Genomic DNA, 19,822 nt, shown 5'->3' with positions numbered 1-19,822 from the left:
ACCATGAAGGATGTTTATGTGAAAGGATGATATTTACCTTTTATTTTCTTACCTACAGCCTTAACACAGAAGTAGATTTTATTTTCCTCTAAGTCAGTTTTTATTCTCCTTACATACATGTAAACTATAACAACAAATGATTCATTTGTACCTTAGCATTTAAGAAATTACCAACTCTCTTATTTGTAGTGAGGTGGATGGACCTAGAGTCTGTCATACAGAGTGAAGTAAGTCAGAAGAGAAAAACAAATACCGTATGCTAACACGTATATACGGAATCTAAAAAAAAAAAAAAGGTTCTGAAGAACCTAGGGGCAGGACAGGAATAAAGACGCAGACGTAGAGAATGGACTCATGAGGACACGTGGGGGAAGGGTAGGCTGGGACGAAGTGAGAGAGTGGCATGGACATATATACACTCCCAAATGTAAAATAGATAGCTAGTGGGAAGCAGCCACATAGCACAGGGAGATCAGCTCGGTGCTCTGTGACCACCTAGAGGGGTGGGATAGGGAGGGTGGGAGGGTGACGCAGAGGGAGGGGATATGGGGATATATGTATATGTATAGCTGATTCACTTTGTTATACAGCAGAAACTAACACACCATTGTAAAGCAGTTATACTCCAATGAAGATGATAAAAAAAAAAGAAATTACCAACTCTCAGTTACGACAATTAATTGGTATAAGCCTATGTAAATTTCACAGTACTATCTTATTTATTATCCTTTCTGACTATGGCAATACCTCTCCCTACCTGAGAGGTAGGTTAAGTAGCTTCTTCCATCCCTTTGTAACAGGCAAGGAATCTCAGACAAAGAGGTTCAATTACATCCTGAGATCTGGTAAAATCTGTGCCTTCGGGCTGAAACTCAGGTCCCCTTGCCCTAGGATCTGTCCCCTCTCCTTCATGACTTCACTTATTTCAATGGAGAGAACTGACCATTTGCATAAAAATAACTAAAATATAACCTCATTTAGGAGGATGGGTTTATATATACACATATTCATTCAGAAAGCAAAACAATGACATCATATATCTGGTAAGAAGTGTAACCATGAACTGAATAAGAAGTCAAATATCTAATCTATAAGGACTCTTCCCCCAAATCACATGATATACCACTCAAAATCATCATTTCTTTTGTTGAATGTCATTTCCCGTAAATTCTTTGACTCTTTGCATATTGATAAATGTGTTCTTAAGTCTTAGAATGTTATCATTCTTTTGGCAGTGTCTGAATCCTTAAAACCTGTATGTGGATGGAGAAAATATAGACATCTTTTTCTTTATGGACTGCAGCAAGCACCAGTTGGGTACTTACTGAGTGTGACACGTTGTGTGACAGATCCCGGGGCTTAAAATGTCTTTGATTCTAGAGGGAGCTCGAGATAAGGATTATAAATATTGTGCAGAAACAACATCCTGGCTCTAGTTACCTATTGATGTCTTGGCATTGTTGGAGAAATTAGAATCTTCAAAATAATGGAAAACCAGATATCTAGGATTTATGTTCTTTTTGGTGAAAGTAACTCCACAAACACAAATTGAGAGAAGCAAGAGTGTAAGTCTGAAGCAAATGACTTTAAGCTCTACTGAAAAGAAGGAGAACTGATCCATAGCAGAAAAAAAAAAAAACAAAAACTGCCTTTATTCCTGCAGATGGATGCAGTGCAATGCTACCAGAGTGCTTATCCTTCAGTGGGTGCTGAATAGATGTTTGTTGAGTGACTAACTAACCAGGTACACAGGGCTTTCACACAAGTTCAACCTGAAGGAAAATGGGGAACAGTAAATATGGCTCATTTTAGTGGAGTTCACAGCCCTGCTGACAACATGGTAGATCTGCTGGGACAAAGTGACCCTTGGGCAAGCCCTGCACGCTAAGATGGTCCTAGCATTAATTATTGGCAGAGAACTAGTCGTTTCCCAGATCAACATCAGTATGCAGCAAGGCCTTTCCGGGGAAGAAAAGGAATAGAAAAACTTTTCAGAGGTGAGGGAGGCATCTCAGCCACGTTATTTACTTATTCGATTCGATTTTTTAGTGTCTGAAGTCACAAAAGTTGTAACCAAGACAAACCAGGCTGTGAGTACCATTTTTAAAATGTCATCAGCCTAGCAGAAACATTAGACATAAATCACGAGTTTTATTGTATTTGCAATTTAAAAGATCAAATTTAATATCTACAGAAAAGCCTTAATAGTTAGGATAAAGATTAATATAGTGAAATGTCCCTGGTTTAGCAGGCCACCCAAGCAAAGCTGAAACAAAGAATTGAGTATATAATCGAATAGCATGTGAATATTAATGCACAAAGCCCTCCAAGTCCCCAGATCCCTGATGCAATTATTTTCTATTCACATTAATTGTTCCTAACAGATGACATTAATGACTTTGAGTTAAAATGTGTGCAAGGGAAGATGTCACAAGATCAGTGCTGTTTAGAAATAAGGTCACTTTTATAATCATTTGCTCAGATTTTAACCACTACTCAACATAATAAGGTTAACATGGTGAGTGCTTTTTAATGTGAATATCAAAAGTTAATTTAATGTTAGTATCAAAAGCCAATAAGTGTATTGGGGCATTCACATTTTTCTTGCTGTTTCTTTTTCCTTACTACTTATTTTCCAGCACATACCGACAGACTGTGAAAGTGTGATTCTTGTTTATAATGTGTAATTGCATGTGTGTATACAGAACACTGATAAATTCTTTTGAGTTAGGATATGTTATCTAATCTAGAAATGTCAACTCTTTTGAGATTTACCTGTCCAAGGCAAGATTTGAAACAAACGATTAAATCAACACTGTTCAAAATGTCTGCCTGTTTTTACCCAGAAACTTCACTCACGCATCTCAGATCTTTCAACCGGGGATTTGCTCTCAGATGTGGAAAGAAGCCGGAGTCTGACGCACTCACGAACTGATGTTGAAATGCACGTGAGTTTCCCTGTCGCCTTCAGAACACTTGTTCAGGTTGTTCTTTTCCTTCCTTCCATCAGAAATGATGTCACAAGTGAACCATAAAGCGCATCCTTGAAGCACTGTCAGGCAGATTAAAAATACTTTCCTTTCTTGTGCTCTCTGCAATTCAATATCATGTCCCCCAGCTGATGAAGTAAGCAGAAAGTGTCACTCTCGGCAAAAATATCGTAAATCTTGCCTCGTCCCCAAGATACCTTTTTGGGTATTGATTACATCTCAAAGTCTCTGAGAAATGGCCAAGGAGCTTTTTATTAAAGCCCATGTCCCATATTACTCATCCTACTTTTATGATACATTATGTATGAACTTTTAAAAATTCATGGTCTGTACTTTTTTTTTCTTTAGCTAGGCTTATCTTTGTGCTTATTTGGCAAAACTTTAACCAGCGTGGTTTTTAACTCTCATTGACATAAAAAAAAGTATCTTGAAAAACACAAGAGCCAAATAAATATATAATGAAAAGTGTTAGGCTTAAAACAATGACAGATGGACATTTGTGGATGACCGGCCTTTTATTTTACTGTATAATTTTATAAGTGTAGCTACGTGAGTCTATATCGAAGGTAAATATTCTCAAGTTAGATTGGAATTAAATGTCAGTGGAATGCTGTCACTTTAAACATTCATGAAGACCTTAATGGCATCCAATCTATAATATGGCCTTAAGATCAGGAAGTTTTTTAAGTTGCAGTTTTTATCCAAGAAATCCTTGCCTTCATTCTCCGTGTCTCTCTCCTTTTTTTAACTAAAATTATGGATTTTGTATTGCATTTCTCATAGTAAGGATGTTAAAGCATATGAGTGCTTCAAGGTGGTAATCTAAAACACACTATGGGAAGAAGACACTTTGAATAGTGTAAATGGTATACTTTGCCAATTAAATCAACACAATTAAGATAATGTTGCAACAGAAACAACATACATCTTGTGGCAAAGAAGAATTTTAATGATAATCATTATCTATTACTAATTACGACTCTTCTCGGGAGGATGTTTTGGAAGGAAGTCTGTATACGTGCAGGAGTTCTGCTGATTGTCAGGGGCCTTACTTGGAGCTGTATCTTAGAGGCTGGCGCCTGGGCCTGACATCAGAATGTTGTATTGACTGGGTGACCTTGGACAAGATTTGAACACCTCAGTGCCTCAGCTTCCCCTTCTGGAAAATGAGAAAAAAATGATAATTTTTTTCTATTTCTGAGAGTTGTAGTGAGGATTAAATAAGATAATATACAAAATGTACATAACACAGTAGCTGCCAACAGTTAGGGGCCATAACGAGATCTCCGCTGCTTTAACCCTCTTGCGTTCTTAAGTATTTGGCCGCGTGCCACGGCCACAGAAGGACATGGCGAAGGTGGAGAATGAGAATAGAGAAAAGTGCCTACTGGTGTGTCTCTACAGAAGGTCACGTCAGTGACCCGTGGAAATAAAGTACACACACTTCTGGCTGTTTCTCATCACAGCACCCATGTGTAAGACCATGATGGCATATTAAGAAGAGTGTAATGCATGGTCCCTTAGGGAGGCTATAGAGTATAATTTTGTTGAAAAGCCAAGACACACACATATTAAAAAAAGAAACATTTTTAGTAATAGTAGTAAAACCTGACAGTTACTAAGTTTTACTGTCACTAACAATTACTAAGTATCATTAAGCGAACTGCTACTGATTGGCAGGGGCTGTTCACTCTCCACATTGATCTTACGTGGTAGGTGCTTTCATTATCTCCAGGTAGAAAGAAGGAAAGTGAGGCATGGAGGAGTTAAATAATTTTCCCAAGGTCAAAGGGTTAGCCAGTGAGAGAGCCAGGATTTAAACCTTGTAAGTGGCCTTGGTGTTCAACCACTCAATCACAGAACAGTTATTTATTGGAGCAGGTAATCCTACATGATCATGTGCTGATGAGGGAAGAAACTTCAGGACAGAGGAGCTCACTTTTCAGCCATGATGTCAGAGATTCTGGGTCCCTTATTAAATTCCAACATTGGTCGCCCAAGGTCAGGGAAAGGTGGGAGAATTTCCCAGTAGAGAGGACTCGCCCCTTCCTCTTCTTGGCAAAGAATTACTCTGTAATCACCCCACCACACACACACACACACACACACACACACACACGTACACACGTACACACGTACACACACACACCCTCCCCAGTACACTGCTCCGAGGGAGGGCTCACACCACTCCTTTCATCCTCCTCAGCATAGCCCAGGTCACACTGTGAGACACACAACTTGCTACCAAGTAATGCACATGAGAGGTAATCATCTCTCATCGCTCCTCCTAGGCTAAGGGCTTTCTACTCGAAGCACAGGCCCTGGGCCAGCAGCATCAAAGCACCTGGGAATTTCTTAAAATACTACATCTCAGACCCCACCTCAGAATTACTGAGTCAACGTCTGTATTTAACAAGATCTGGGATGACTTCTGTGCCCATGAAAGGATGAAAAGCCCGGCTTAGAGGACACTTCTGTGCATAACTAGCCCAGCCCTGCCTGACCCACGTGACATTGATGGGCCTTCCCCACCTCCCAACCGTGTCGTCCATCACATCTGGGCATCTCAAGTTCAAGGTCAAGGGAGAGGCAACAATGCCTCCCTCCTCCAGCTCATCTTCTGAGTTCTAGTCCTGTCATCTTAATCCAACGTCTGTATCGAGGTGCACACGTGTGACAACTGGGCAAGGAAGCTTATTTGTTAAATAGAGGCCTGGGAACTGGGTTGAGTTGTGAAAATAGACAGTATTTTGATAGGTGAGGTGGGAAGGTATAGATGGGAAAGACAGAGAGAAATCACAGATAAGCTTCAGTACTTTGGGAAAAGGTAGAATATAAACGGTGACTGACACCTGTGCAGGGTGTGAAAAAAGCCATGGGAGAAGTTTAGATCGGATGGCCTCAGAGGACATGGATGTGATCTCTCTCCGGATAGTAGACGCAAGTTTCAGAGCAGAGGTAGTCCTAAATAAAAGCCACCACCCTGCTGAACCAAACAGCCAAATACCAGAGAATGGGACGGAGAAAAGAGAAGGCACACAAGTGCAAGCAGCTCACGATGTGGTATTTCTGCAGGTCTGTGCAGGGCATGCTCCGGATGTGTGTGCCGTGCCTGAGGCCTAACTGCATCGTGCTCCTGTTCATTGGGACCACGGGCAGAGGCTAGTTGTTGAGATACAGACGTGAACTCCCCTTAACTAAGTTAGTCTGGCAGTAAATGAGGTCATAAATCAATAAGTATTGCTGAAAGCTGGATCTTAAGACGACTTTCTCCTTTCAGTGGTATTTAGAGCCAAATTTCAGGGGGGGAAATAGAGTAGTAAAGTTCCTTGGCATTTTCAGATCACTTAAAGAGATTATTGTGCAGCCAAAATGAAGTATCGATAGCAAGGCAGATGCCTGATACTGAAAATCTGACGTTATTAAGCATTATGGATGTTCATTAGACAGCAGATTAAACATGCCCTCTGTACCGACGCAGGGGTTTCCTATTGACCACGAGTGCTCCCAGAACAGCATTACCTTCCTTCCCCAAGCTGGTGTTTAGTCATCGTCAGTTGGAATTGCATTCGGAGAACAGTGATATGTACCCAGGTACTAAAGGCAGCCATAAAGTGTCAATAGATTGCACAAGTAAGAGACTTGCCATTCCGCCAGTGACACAAAGACAGATGGTTTCCCGTCAATGAGTTTCTGAGACAAAGCTTTTCTAGATAGGGGACAGGAATGAGACTGTAATGGAGAGATCCCATTCTTGTGATCGGGATGCTAAATTAATTTAGCCTGTCCAGTTAGTGGAGCTTCATCTGTTACATTAGGGGCACTTCATCTGTTACATTAGGGGCCTATAATGTGGCTGTCAAGATGTTCTGGGGTGTCTACAGCTTTGTCACCTGTGCCTTATGCAGACCCACTAGAATTCTAACTGCTTGGATCCTTCTGTGCGGGACCCAGATCTGTTTGATGTGAGAATCTTTACCATTTGGATAGCCAACTGATATGCAGAGTCCTAGGATCTTTACAACACAGCCTTGTGATTCCCAGGTTTGGTGTTCCATTACAGTACATGGCTTCCCGGGCATTCGATCCCAGACTTATAATGATGTTATCAGAGCCATAGGGATTATAAGAGTGATCTGGGAGAACTGTCCCACCGTACACCAGCAGACAATAAGGTCCATGGAAGTTAAATGCTTTCTTTCTCAATATCTCATATCTGGTGGCACTGGTAGCCTGAGAGCCAGGTCGCTAGACTCCAGTCCAGGGCCCATGCTCTTGAACCCTTAAGCCAAAGATGCTGCTCTGTCTTCTTCCTTTTGTAGCATTAAAGTCATGTCTTGATGTTGATCTGATTCTTTAACCAGCATGACTGGATAAAATGGGACACTACCAGTGTCATATTCCTGCCTAACGATGATGGCAGCTCATAATAATTGAGCACCTGCTTAGGCCAGATCCTATGCTGTATGCCTCTCATCTAGAAACTCACTTGGTCCTTGCAGTGACCCTAAACGGTGCACGGTATTATTATCCTTCACTTTTTAAAAAAGAAAATATAACTCTAAAAGATTACATCATTTCCCAGGCACGTTAGTCAGAGTCATAGCCAAGATCTGAACCCCTAGTCTGTCGACCCCAAAGTCTGTGTTTCTAACCGCAGTGCTGTATTCGCTCCTACCTCGTTATGATGTTGAGCTGGGATTTCCTCTCTCCCTTAGCAAAGTCCTCGCTCAGAGCTGTCCTGCTTTTTTTAGGAATGCCAGCTGAACACAAAATCAGGAACCCCTGCTTTGAAACGCCCTGGCATGGGGGTTGCCATCCACGGTCATCTCTGTACTCGAAGCAGCTGTAGCAGCAGCGAGCTGTCTCTCTCGAGCGCCTGCAGCGAATACTCCAGCGGCTCCTCCTACACGTGGCACGATGGGAAGAACCTCAGGAAAAGGGTAAGGCTCCTTTCAGGGCACTGCGGCGTCAGAGAGAACCAGAAAAGAAGCCTCTTCCGGTAGGAAGGCGGAAGGTGGGAGGGAGGCGAAGAAGGAAATGACCATTTGCTGAGTTCTTGTTTGTTTACGCTTCTCCCCATTACATAGAAGAGGAAATTGGCCAGAGACGGTTAAGTTCCTTGCTAGAAGTCACACAGCCAGTGAGAAGTGGCATGATGATTTAACCTCAGACGACGAGGCCATCACGGGAGGGAGTTTGGGAGAGAAAGACATTTTCCCTTCTGTGCTTTGGAATTCCCAGATTTATATCGAGTTGGAACTGGAGCCCTGGCCTAATGGAACTGACCACGCTTCAGACCGACTAAGACATTTTCGAGTAGTTTTATGGACATCATGCCTGTGATGCTCAGAGAGACTTGTTAACGTCCACTGCAAACGAGAGTGGCCTTGCCCACGTGCCAAGTCACTCCTGACTGAGCATCCCGTGAGAACTCAAAGAAAAGGTTTTCTTCTAGAGAATAGAGAGAGCGGTGCATTCTCTCCGAATGAATGGCCGAAAGGTTTGGAAGTATCATTAGCTTTGTAGGAGTTTACTGCTCAAAAATAGCATGTATTATATTGACCTTTAATCAAGGCAATAGCCTCATAAAACACTAATATTACGGCTGTGAGTTGGAGGGTGGCACAGTAGAGAGGGAGAATTCCATGGTAGACGACAAGCGCTGTGGCTTTAGTGAAAGTCGAGCATGTCTCTGCTTAGATGCCAGGAGTTCCTCTACCAGATTTTTAAATAACTCTTACGGCTGGAATGACTCCATCTGCAAAGTGGGCTCACCCAGCTGAAGAGTCCTTCATGATTTGAATAAACATCTTTGCACACTGGTATAAGCCAAGAATCTGGAATCGCTGTTTCTGCAGTTTCCTAACGTTAAAGAAAAACAAAGAGTACAGGAGAATGGAAACCCTGAATTCGAATATTTGGAGATCGGTTTTCTGTTATCTGTATAAATTTAGTTTATGACTTCAGAAGCATAAGAAACCAGGGAACTTCCGTAACTGCCAGAAAATTTGGGTGAGGGAGGAGGTTTTTCATACTCTGAACAAGATCTCAGAACAAGATTGCAAGCTGGAATTTAGAGCTTATTCCCTTGGACTCAGACTTACAGTGCAAAGTGCGGAGGCTGGGGTGTTATCAGAATTGCTCCTTCTAAGGAGCTGTTCGGAGTTCTGAATAATGACTGCTAGGAACCTGGCCCTTAGCAGACTCGGGAGGTGGTGGTGGTGGGGGGTGTTCCCTCTCTTTGTCTCTGAATATTGCTGGCTCCCAGAGCCCCCTGCTCTGCTCTTTTCATTCACAGCTCTTTCTCTCGTTCTCTGAGCCTTTTTTCTTTTCTTTTCTTTTCTTTCTTCCTTGAAATTTTTCCAGTTAGAACAACCCTCGATATCCTAGGGACATCTCTTCCCTGAAAGAGGAGAAATAAGGTTCTTAAGGCACTTCATACACACTCCGTTAGCCATCATCTGGAGATTTAACAGTGTCCCATCTCAAAATGGCTGTGGAGTACCAGCATGCCTGTCACATCTCCCAGAGAAAAGTCCTAATTCTCAGGGATCCAGCAAACTAGACCCAGTCTCATGAAGACATTTTATTTTATTTTTATTTGTTTGTTTGTTTGTTTATTTTTGGCTGCGTTGGGTCTTCACTGCTGCGCACGGGCTTACTCAAGTTGCGGCGAGCAGGGGCTACTCTTCGTTGCGGTGCGCGGGCTTCTCACTGCAGTGGCTTCTCTTATCGCGGAGCACGGGCTCTAGGCGCATGGGCTTCAGTAGTTGTGGCCCGCGGGCTCTAGAGTGCAGGCTCAGTGGTCGTGCCGCACGGGCTTAGTTGCTCCGCAGCACGTGGGATCTTCCCAGACCAGGGCTCAAACCCGTGTCCCCTGCATTGGCAGGCGATTCTTAACCACTGGGCCACCAGGGAAGAAGTCTTGAAGACATTTTAAGTTGATATTATTTAAGGAACTTCTTAAGTTCTTACCATGTACCAGGTACTCATTTAGTATTAACATACATAATAAATTCATACAATATAAATTTGAATGTGAATATAATATTAACCTATGTAATAACAAATATATGACCAGTGGTTCTTTAGTAGTTCATAAGTATTTTGTTTTAATATTTTTTTGTGTAGAAACAGAAGGGAAGCCTACATGAAATGCACTGGCCTGCCCTCCATGGAGGAATCTGGCTTGTATTATTGAGTAATGACCACATGTCAGCTTTGTCAGCTCTTCATAAATACTAGCTCATTTAATGCTCGTGATAGCTTATTAAGTAGGTTCTCCTATTTCCTCCATTTCACAGAGAAGTAAACTGAGGTGCTGAGAAATTAAATATCCATCCCAAGGTCTCATAGCCAGTAAGCGGAGCTGGGCAGTTGGTTCCAGAACCTTAACCATTCTGCTAGACTGACCTCCTTGAATCAGCCTAAAACGTGGAGGAGTCCCAGTTGTTGGGATGGGTTTGTTTCCATTAAGACCAAGAACGTCGTTTAAAGAAAAAAAAAGAATGTGTAAAACTGTTGTCTAGTCAAGAAATAGGAGAGAACTGTGGGCATTAAACCGAGGCTCCTACCTTATCAGCAGCATCTTTCAGCCAGCTGCCCTGCTCCCCAGAGCAAGTCTCTTCTGACTTTTCCCTGCAAAGAATGAAGCCACCAATATGAAATGCCAGCTTCGTCCCACCATCTCCCCGATAGGAGATTTCATGCTTTTTTTCAAGTTTCAAGATTATCCTCAACCTTTCTCAAGCTATTAAATACCATGACCTCCTTTGGAAAACTGTTGGAGGAATGTGGCTAATCTCCCAGGGTGGGGAGCCAGGGCCCTGGGAGGTTTGCAGCCTTGGGCCCTGGGATGACGCAGACCACAGCATGGGCAGACTGCGGGGAGGCAGAAGAGAAGTGGGTAAGCAGACACAGAGCACACCTATGGCGTGAACAAATCTGCCCCTTTCAAGCTCTAAGAGGGTGCTTTTGCCTGGCTTCTCTTCTTTTTTTGTGAACGTGACATCAGGATCATGGAAATTCTTAGAAACCCAAGCTGTGGCAGTCTGCTCACTGGTCAGTCTATAATACCCAGACTTACCGAAGGGATTTCTTCTGATTTCCGAAGGAGTTTTTAATGGCACAGCAGAAGAGGAGGGGGAAGGGGAAGCATCACCAAAATAGAATCTATGCACAGCAACTTCTGACCCTGGAGAATTTTCCAAAGAGAACATATAATTTGACTTAAAACCAAATATACATATAACAACTAAAGAAAAAATAAACAAGATGTATTGTTGATGACAAGATTTTTATGATTTTTGACAATCATAAAATTTTTATGAGAAAGTTTTAGATGTAAGCAGATGCTCACAGCTTACTAAAAAGCTGAGATTCCAAGGCAAGTTTCTGACATGGAGTTGACCTCTGCTTATGAGCGCTCAGGTGTTCAGAGTCCTGGAGCAGCAGGGCAGCTAGTGTGGAGATGCCAACAGGAGCTGTACTCTTAGCCAAGACTGGTGCAGAGTGCACATCTGAAACCACCAGATTCATTCATAGACATTCTTCATCGTTAATTATATAGCCTTTTAAAAGAAAATAGTCATTAGGTCAGAGCCTCCCAGTTTCCCCGAGTGCCGGTTTGTGATTAAACTCCACAAGTTCCATTCAAAAGAGGGGTGTTGGAATAACCTATGGTGTCTATTATGACTTCGACTAATATAGAGGGTAGAACAGAGGCTAAGCTTCATTCCAGCAGCATCGTATCCACATCGATGGTGCAGTCTCTAGAGCCAGATTGCCTGGGTTCAGATCTCCACACAGCCACTGCAGAAATGGTCATAGGAAGGACCCAGGAGACCAGAGTTCAGACCTTTGCTCCAGCTGTTCCTTAACTGTGTGATCTCCAAAGGACAGATCTTGCTGGATCTCACTTTCCCGGCTAGTAAATTAGAACTGATAATGTCTCCCTCATGGTATTGTTCTGAAAATTAAATCAAAGCACTGGGTCAGGGGCTGGTACACAGCAAATGCTTGGTCAATGTAAGTTTCCTCCTCTGCCATTGTTTCTTGCTAGCAGTAATTTGATAAATCTGAATGTCTGAGTAGAATGCCACGTTTTTTTCTACGTCATTTCTTGGTCACTTCTCCAGAACTAACACTGGTATTTGGAGAAATATGAAGAACAGGAAATTGACCTTTTGAAGTTAGCAGGTGAACCATTGCTATGAGTTCTAACAGCAAATGCCCAGCTGCTCTATCTGTGTAAACATTCCACAGATGTTCACTGCCTATCAATGAGTGAAGTCATGAAGCCACATGGCATTCTAACTTTCAGTCGTTAGAATGGAAGGGACCAGCTCGCTTTTCCATTTACCCTCTTTACCTGCCGTATACGCTGAGCAGTGAGCCATAGTGTCTTCTGGTTACTCCCTAAGTGTTCCTTAAGCATACTTTTCCAATTCAGGTCTTTGCCCTCCCATTTCTTCTACCTGGAAATCATTTCCCCTACTTTTAAACTAAGGCAAACCTATCTCTCTTTCTAGGGCTAGGTTTATTTTTTAAAAAAAGAAAAGGAAAGGAAAGGAAACTTATATGCTTTTTGTGTTTCTTTCCCGAACAGACATGTGGTCTCCCTCGTCTGAACTTCTGGAGTACCTGCTACCCCTGTATGTCTCATGATCCCTTGACTTATGGTTCCTTGAGCTCACCTCCTCCTGGGGGTTGCATGCTCCTTGAAAGCAGGGTCCTCATCCTCTACTTATCTATATCATATGCTACTTAGCTCAGGACCTGGCAAGGTAGAGATTCGCTGCGTAGTTAATGAATTAGTTTGAATTAATTAATGAATAAATGCATTTATATGTGAATATTCATCAACCACTAGAACGAATTAAGTTTAATGATGGCCTTTTCCTTTTATAAATTGATGATCCACAGAGCTCAATCATTTCTCATGTCTCCTTTTCTTTCCTAGCAGTCGTCACAAAATTGGGACAAAAGGTTAAGTATTGACTCTTCACTCCCGAGTGGCTTTGCTAGTCCCACAGATGAACTACCTCCGACTCGCATCAAGGAAAGCCACATTTTGGAAGGACTCAGAAAGCTCCAGAAGCGAAAAGTGTTACTTGAACCCCCATCAGTGATAACCAAATGGGGTTATAAAGATTGCATGAACTCCAATGAAGGAATCTATTCGCCAGGAATTAAAAGTAGCAGCCTCAAGGAATATCCCCCCTGCAAACCCACGGACACGGGGAGCCCCTGCAAGGAGCCCCACAAGGCATTTGCTTATGACACAGATTCTCACGACGATGCCGAAGAGGACCCTTCCTCCTTAGCCTCGCTCCAAGCAGTTCCACACCAGGGCTGCAGGCTGCACGGTTGTAAATTAACCCACAGTGTTTCTGACAGTCTCTTTGGCTGGGAGCTGAATGGCAAACACTGTTCAGAAATCACTTCCTCGGTCTACCCCTGGGAAAGGCCTGAGAAGCTGACCAGTTGTGCTAGCAACTGTCCCTTGGAGCGGAAGCAGTGCCCAAGTGCGCAGGGGCCTCAGGTACAGAGAGAGAGGGACCCGCACAGCCAGGGCTGCCTGTCTGTCAATCTCCAGCTCTCAGACACTGATGACACCGAAACCCTGGATGAGCTGCACATAGAGAGCAGTGATGAGAAAAGCCCTTCAGACGTGTCTCTGACTGTGGACGCCGACAAGTCCGTGGAGAACCTGGACGTCTGCGTGGGATTTGGAAGATCTCAACGTGGGTCTCCTGAGGAGGAAGAAAAACAAGTACCCGTCCACTTCGAGAGCAGGCCAAAGACGTTTAGTTTCATTAAGCAGCAAAGGGTCGTAAAACGGACTTCCTCAGAAGAATGTATTACTGTCATATTTGATGCAGAAGATGGCGAGCCCATTGAGTTCAGCTCTCACCAGACTGGCCTGGTCACTGTTACCAGAAAGGAGATTTCCATCCATCAGGCCCCTGCTGGGCCCCAGACAGAACACACTGAACTTTTACCTCAGGGAATTGCTCGCTTACAGCCAGGGGCTGCTGCTAGAGACTATCCTTTCTTGAAGAGATCTGAAGAGGAAACTGAGAGAAACATTCCAAGACAAGAAGTAGATGATGTTGCCGTGGCACCCACTGAATCCTTCCACCCCAGGACAGTGACGCAAAGCACTCAGCGACAAAGACTGACCAAACCAGCACACGCTACGTCATGCCAGAGTCATTCTAGGTCCTCTGTGGCCACGGGCATCTATCAGAAGAAAAGTCTGACAAAAATACCTACCAGGGGCAAGTCTTCACCTCAGAAATCAAGGATAATGGAGCCTGAAGCCTCCCTCACGGTCCCCTCAGCTGGCCCAGTGACTCTTGAGAGATCACCAGCTCCAGGGAAACTCTCACGGTTCAAAAAGTCTGAAGGCCCAGAGCCCCTCTTTGCTTTACCGCCAGATTCACACATTCCAAAACCCTCCACCCAGCTCCCTCACGGCTCCAAAATGTTCAGCAGAAGGGACTGGGTCCAGTACTCCAGGAGTCAGATTCCAGCGTCACAGCTGCTGCCAAGGCCCCCTGCTGAGCCGAGTGACGATGGCGAGCCCCCCACGAGGGATAAACACTGTGGCCCGGGGCCAGAGGCCGGGGTGAGATCGCCCTCCCTGCCGTCCCCTCCAGGCAGGTCGGTCTCCCTACTCGCCAGGCCCAGTTACGACTATCTGTCACCACCTTCATGGGCTAAGCCAGAAAGCGGGGTCCCCAGTGAGGCGGCGAGGACAGTATTGAAATCCCCCCCTCTGAAAGGATCCTCTGCTCCAATTATTTATTTTAATCAGACCGTGACAGAAGTGCAGGGGAAGAAACCTTCTGTGGCCTTCAAAAAGCCGGTCTTCACTCCCCCTCCGCCCTCCACAGAAACAGCAATCCAAACCAGATGCCCTGCTCACAGCCCCTCCAGCTCGTTTGCTGGGATGGCCCCAGGGCCCCCAAAGGTCTCTCCAAAGAGAAATGTCCCCAAAACCCCACCTCACCAAACACTTGGGACCACACAAACGGACATAGGGTTACGGACTCCCAAGAACTGTCCTTCTACCCATGAGCCAGTGGAAATACCGTCTTCCAAAGGTGTGTCTCCAGCAAGAAAAGGACAGTTGAATGACAGTGTCTCCACACCCCCCAAGCCTTCCTTCTTAGGGGTAAATGAGTCACCATCATCTCAGGTTAGCAGTCCCTCATCATCAGCACCCTCCAAAAGCCACAACACCCCGCAGGGTTGTCAAAACCCTCATGAGAGGGGACTGAAAACTCGCCTCCCCGTTGGGCTCAAAGTCTTCATGAAGTCTCCCCAGTTGCTCAGGAAGAGTTCTACAGTGCCAGGGAAACACGAAAAAGACAGCCTCAACGAAGCCTCGAAAAGTTCCGCGGCTGTGAGCAAGGATAAGCCAGGGACCTCCAGGAACGCCAACAGCCTTGAGACCACAGGAGGCGAAAGAACTGTGTCTCCACTGGGTTTACGAGCACAGGAGAGTTTGGCCGAAGGGCTTCCCCTGGAAACAGCAACGCCAGAGTCACTGGAAAGTAGCACGCCTGGGGCTGATGGAAAAGATGCGGTAGAAAACAAATCTGTGAAGAGATCCCTGTCCTCCAACAAACCGCTGCTAAAACCAGCTCTAGGCATGAACGGAGCCAAAGCCCGCAGCCAGAGTTTCAGCGCTCACTCAGGGGACAAGCCCCCCACGGCCTCCGTGGAAGGGCCAGGCAAGGTCCGGACTCAGATTATTACCAACACTGCTGAGAGGGGCAACTCCCTCACCCGGCAGAGCTCCTCCACGGAAGGCTCTCCCAGCAAGACGGCGTCTGCCCCCCTGTCTGACGGTCTCCCTGGTGCTGGGAGGCCCCTGGGGCATCCTTCCTCCAGGCAGGGCTCCCTGGGGAGTACAGGCAGCTCCAGCAGCCAGCACGGGAGTCCAAGCAAGTTGCCTTTGAGGATCCTTCCAAAATCCGAAGGGCCCCTCGCCCCACCTGGAACAGAAGAGCAGCCGGCCTACGCCCAGGGAGAAGGCGTCAGGGTGACTGCACCAGAGGAAGCAGGCAGCGACCACGGCATGTGCCCGTCCACCCCAAAAGACGGCCTGGGAGCCCCTCAGAGTCCGGGGAGGACACGGCATCCCAGCAGTTTTGAAACCAGCAGGACCTCCAAGCTAGAAACTTCTGGAAGGTATCCAGACACGTCTACAACCAGGACCGGTGTTGTGAGCCCAGAAGCCCCCCTCTCACCCACAATCGAAGAAAAGGTCATGTTGTGCATTCAGGAAAATGTGGAAAAGGGCCAAGTGCAAACAAAGTCCACCTCTGTGGATGCGAAGCCGAAGCCCGGGCCTTCTTTTGCCAGCTGGTTCGGTTTTCGGAGGAGCAGACTGCCGGCTCTCAGTAGCAGGAAGATGGATGTCTCCAAAACCAAAGCAGAAAAGAAAGATGCAAAAGGTTTGGGGTTTGGAAACAAACAGCTAAAATCAGAGAGAAAGAAAGAGAAAAAGAAGCCTGAGCTACAATGCGAGATGGAAAATGAACTTAACAGGGACATCGAGCTGGCAGATGGTCCAGACAGTGGTTTACAGAACAGAAATAACCTGAAAACACCGCCAGACATTTATGACCAAGTGAAGTTTGTATCGAGAAATAGACCCAGCCCTGTTCCGTGTGCAACGAAAGATACCTTTATGACGGAACTCCTAAACAGGTAGCGTGTTGGCAAAGAGGGTGGCAGTGTAGAGGGCAGTGCAGAACCCTACCCACTCCTCACCCCCCAACAGGGAGAGTTGTTTGTTTCCTGCATACTGAATACCAGTCAAGCATGTTTCTCATACAAGCAGAAATTCATCGTAGCAATCTTTTTGCACATTAGCCAGAATTTAAACAATGAAATAAAAGTTAGCAATAAAATGGTAATTTAGTCCACGTTACTTTGGTAACCAAACCAGTGGTCTTCGAAATTAAAGAATGGTAAGTTTTATCAAGGTTGATGGAAATCCAGCGTACAGTAGAAATCATGAATATACCCATATGGCATGAAATGGAAGAAAACTACACATATGTTTTTAAGGGATGCTGACCCCACTGATTGTACCGAGCAAACTTAGAAACTTTCCGGAGGTAATTACAGATTCTGCTGATCTTGAGCCAGAAATATATTTAGCAATCATTCCCAGGTGGTTTTTACTCTATTCCCTCACACACACACCCGCCATCTCACAAGCAGTCATAAAAATAAAAATAAATCATTGCATTATCAACTCTAAATTGACACACTACCGGAATAGCAGATGAAGATTTGACCAAGGCCAGTGAGACACACTTATCACCCAAGGGTTTAAAGACAAAGAGACACATGGAGGTTACTTTAAACATTAAAGGATTGGGAAAAGTAGAGCGATTGCAGGAGAGCAGTGTAATTGATCAGAGGAATCACTTTCTACCTGCAGAGTTGATAAGAAAGCAGCTCAACAGACTGAAAGTGGATCAAATAATGTTTCCTGCAGGAGCGTGTTAAAGGGCAGCTCCCAGGGCTCTTGTGTCACCGGCAGCTCTATCGGCACTCAAGGAACCCACAAGAAGAACATCAAAACCAAAGCAGATATGGAAATACCGAAAGGCTCCCTGGTAAGTCTTTTACCATCCTGGTTATGAAGTGTCAGGTTCTGAGATGGGCTGGTTGGGTTCTGTCTGCCCTTTGCTGATGAAAATATATAGGCAAGAGATTAAGGGGGAAAGGGAAAGTTAAAGCCAAAGAGAAAAAAGAGGGAAACCTTGGCGACGCTGTAGCGGAGTGACGGCAGTTAGATTGGAATGGGCCTCGCTCCCTCCACTCTTGCTGCCTTTGTAGTTCCCTTTTCAGAAGGATGGTGTAATCACAGTGCAGGCAAATGATGCTGCGGGTGTCATCTTCCAATTACACCCTTGTGCTGGGAATTGGTCCTGATGATGCTTTCCATCATTTCCAGCAACGCAAAAAGGAACGAAAATGATTGTAAAAAAATAAAAGTGCAGAGCAATTTAGGAGAACATTGGCTATTTTGATGATTTGATTTAAGCATTTTTCCTAAAGCTGTAAACACCGACTTATCCTACCTAAGGCAGAAGGTGTTAAGACTTAAGAAACTTATCCTTGGAGCCAGGCCTGGATGCTGCAGGGCAAGGGAGAGGGGACAGAGCCTGGAGCTGTGCCCCATGCTCCCGGCCGGGACATCAAGGCTGTCCTGGGACTGGGCGCTAGCCCCGGAGCTAGCGTGGTCCGCCGTGCAGGCTGCACGTCGGGGCTTCTGTAGGCTGCCCAGGTTTCCTGAGCGACAGGGACCTCGAGAATGGCCGCTACCCGCCCGGGCCCAGGCCGCCCGCAGGAGGCGGCGGCAGCTGCCACCCCCATCGTGACGGCCACGGAAACACGCTCGGCGGAGACAGCTATCCCTCGTTCGGCAACCCACAAGGCAACGTGATAGCAAAAATCGTGTCTCCTATCGTGTCCGTGGTGGTGGTGACCCTGGACCCTCGGAGCGGCCAGCTATTTCCAGTACAACAGGAGGAGGAATTGCTTCGGGACAAATGAACCAGAAAACATCTTAGGCCTTCAAGATCCACCCATCGCTTTGAGAAAAGCTCCGTCCAGTCAAGAACCGCCTTCATCACTCCCATGAAGTTCCTTTCCTTCTCGGCTTGACCAGCTGCCCTGAAGGGTTTTCTCTTCTGTTTGCCATAGACGTGCTGCGTAACCAAGAACTGCTAATTCCTAGGACACCTCGATCGATCGTGATAAGGTAGACAGCTGGACCTTGGGTTGTACAAAAGATTGCTTGATCTGTTGGTTCCATCGTGAATCTGGACAGAGAGATTCCAGCTGTGGAATGAGCTCCGAAACTACCGACCCCGGGCCATCGACATGGTCACAAATCACAGGGGCAGCAGAATGGCACGGGGGCCTTGGGCGGGAATGCCATCAGCTTCTAAAAGATGAAGACAGACTGCTGTTTGGGTTTCCAGCAAGCTGGGGTGAGAAGCTTGGCTGTTGCTGTAAGTTCCTTAGTTACGTCAGGAATCCAGACCCGTTCACCACCGCCCGTGAATCGGGAATGAGTGATTTCCAACAGTAACGGCAGAATTTGCACGTTATTTCAGCTCACAGAGGTATTGTCATCTGCAGGGGATAAGGCTGGATTTGGGAAATTGAAGTGCAAGATCGCTGATGTGGAAACCGTCTCGGGGAAGTGATCAGGGGGTGCTTTTTCCTGTGAAATAGTACAGTTTCTACATTGTTTTGGAGAATGCGGGGTAGAAATAGAGATTTGCAGATGTTGAGGCTTTTGGTATTATCTTTGATCTTTGATCCTCTTTGGGTACCAGTTTTGAAGGCGACGGCAGTACTTTCCTTGGTTTATACTTTTCTTTTTACTGGACTAGATGATCTTCTATCCTCAAACATCTAAAAAAGTATACTAGCCGTTTGCTTCTATTTTAGTAATACTTTAGGGGAGAGGAAAAAGGATGGTTTGGGCAGATGAGTATAGTTTGATTCAACTGAGATTAATGCTGATAGAATTTTAGAGTTTAAATATTAGAACCAAAGTCACTAGAATCCGGATCTCATAAAGAGGACACGTTAAAATTCCAAATACACATGCTTTGTGCTCACCCTTAAGGATTGAGAGCTACGTCTCCCAAGAGAAGCTGAAAGCAGAAAGCATTTGAAAGAGCTTCGCGAAAACATGGAAAAGAACTTAAAACTAGCGATCCTGATTAGATGTCTCAGAATTGCATGACTTCCATCCTGGATTTATATAGATTGGAGCCATT

General features: G+C 45.2%; 1 protein-coding gene across 1 annotated transcript in view; it reads left to right on the top strand.

Annotated features, from left to right (window-relative positions):
- The window catches only part of NCKAP5 (NCK associated protein 5), an 899,001-nt gene that overhangs the window by 818,157 nt on the left and 61,022 nt on the right, over nt 1-19,822 (top strand). Inside the window, exons 11-14 of the mRNA XM_024761906.1 lie at nt 2,847-2,948; nt 7,745-7,933; nt 12,958-16,718; nt 17,461-17,638. Coding sequence (XP_024617674.1) covers nt 2,847-2,948; nt 7,745-7,933; nt 12,958-16,718; nt 17,461-17,638 — 4,230 coding nt within the window. The remainder of the gene's footprint in view (nt 1-2,846; nt 2,949-7,744; nt 7,934-12,957; nt 16,719-17,460; nt 17,639-19,822) is intronic.

The sequence above is a fragment of the Neophocaena asiaeorientalis genome, unplaced genomic scaffold (genome assembly GCF_003031525.2).
Source record: "Neophocaena asiaeorientalis asiaeorientalis breed wild unplaced genomic scaffold, Neophocaena_asiaeorientalis_V1.1 scaffold215, whole genome shotgun sequence".
Taxonomy (NCBI): Eukaryota; Metazoa; Chordata; class Mammalia; order Artiodactyla; family Phocoenidae; genus Neophocaena; species Neophocaena asiaeorientalis.
Note: the sequence above shows the minus strand (reverse complement) of the source record. Positions and strands in the feature narration are given on the sequence as shown.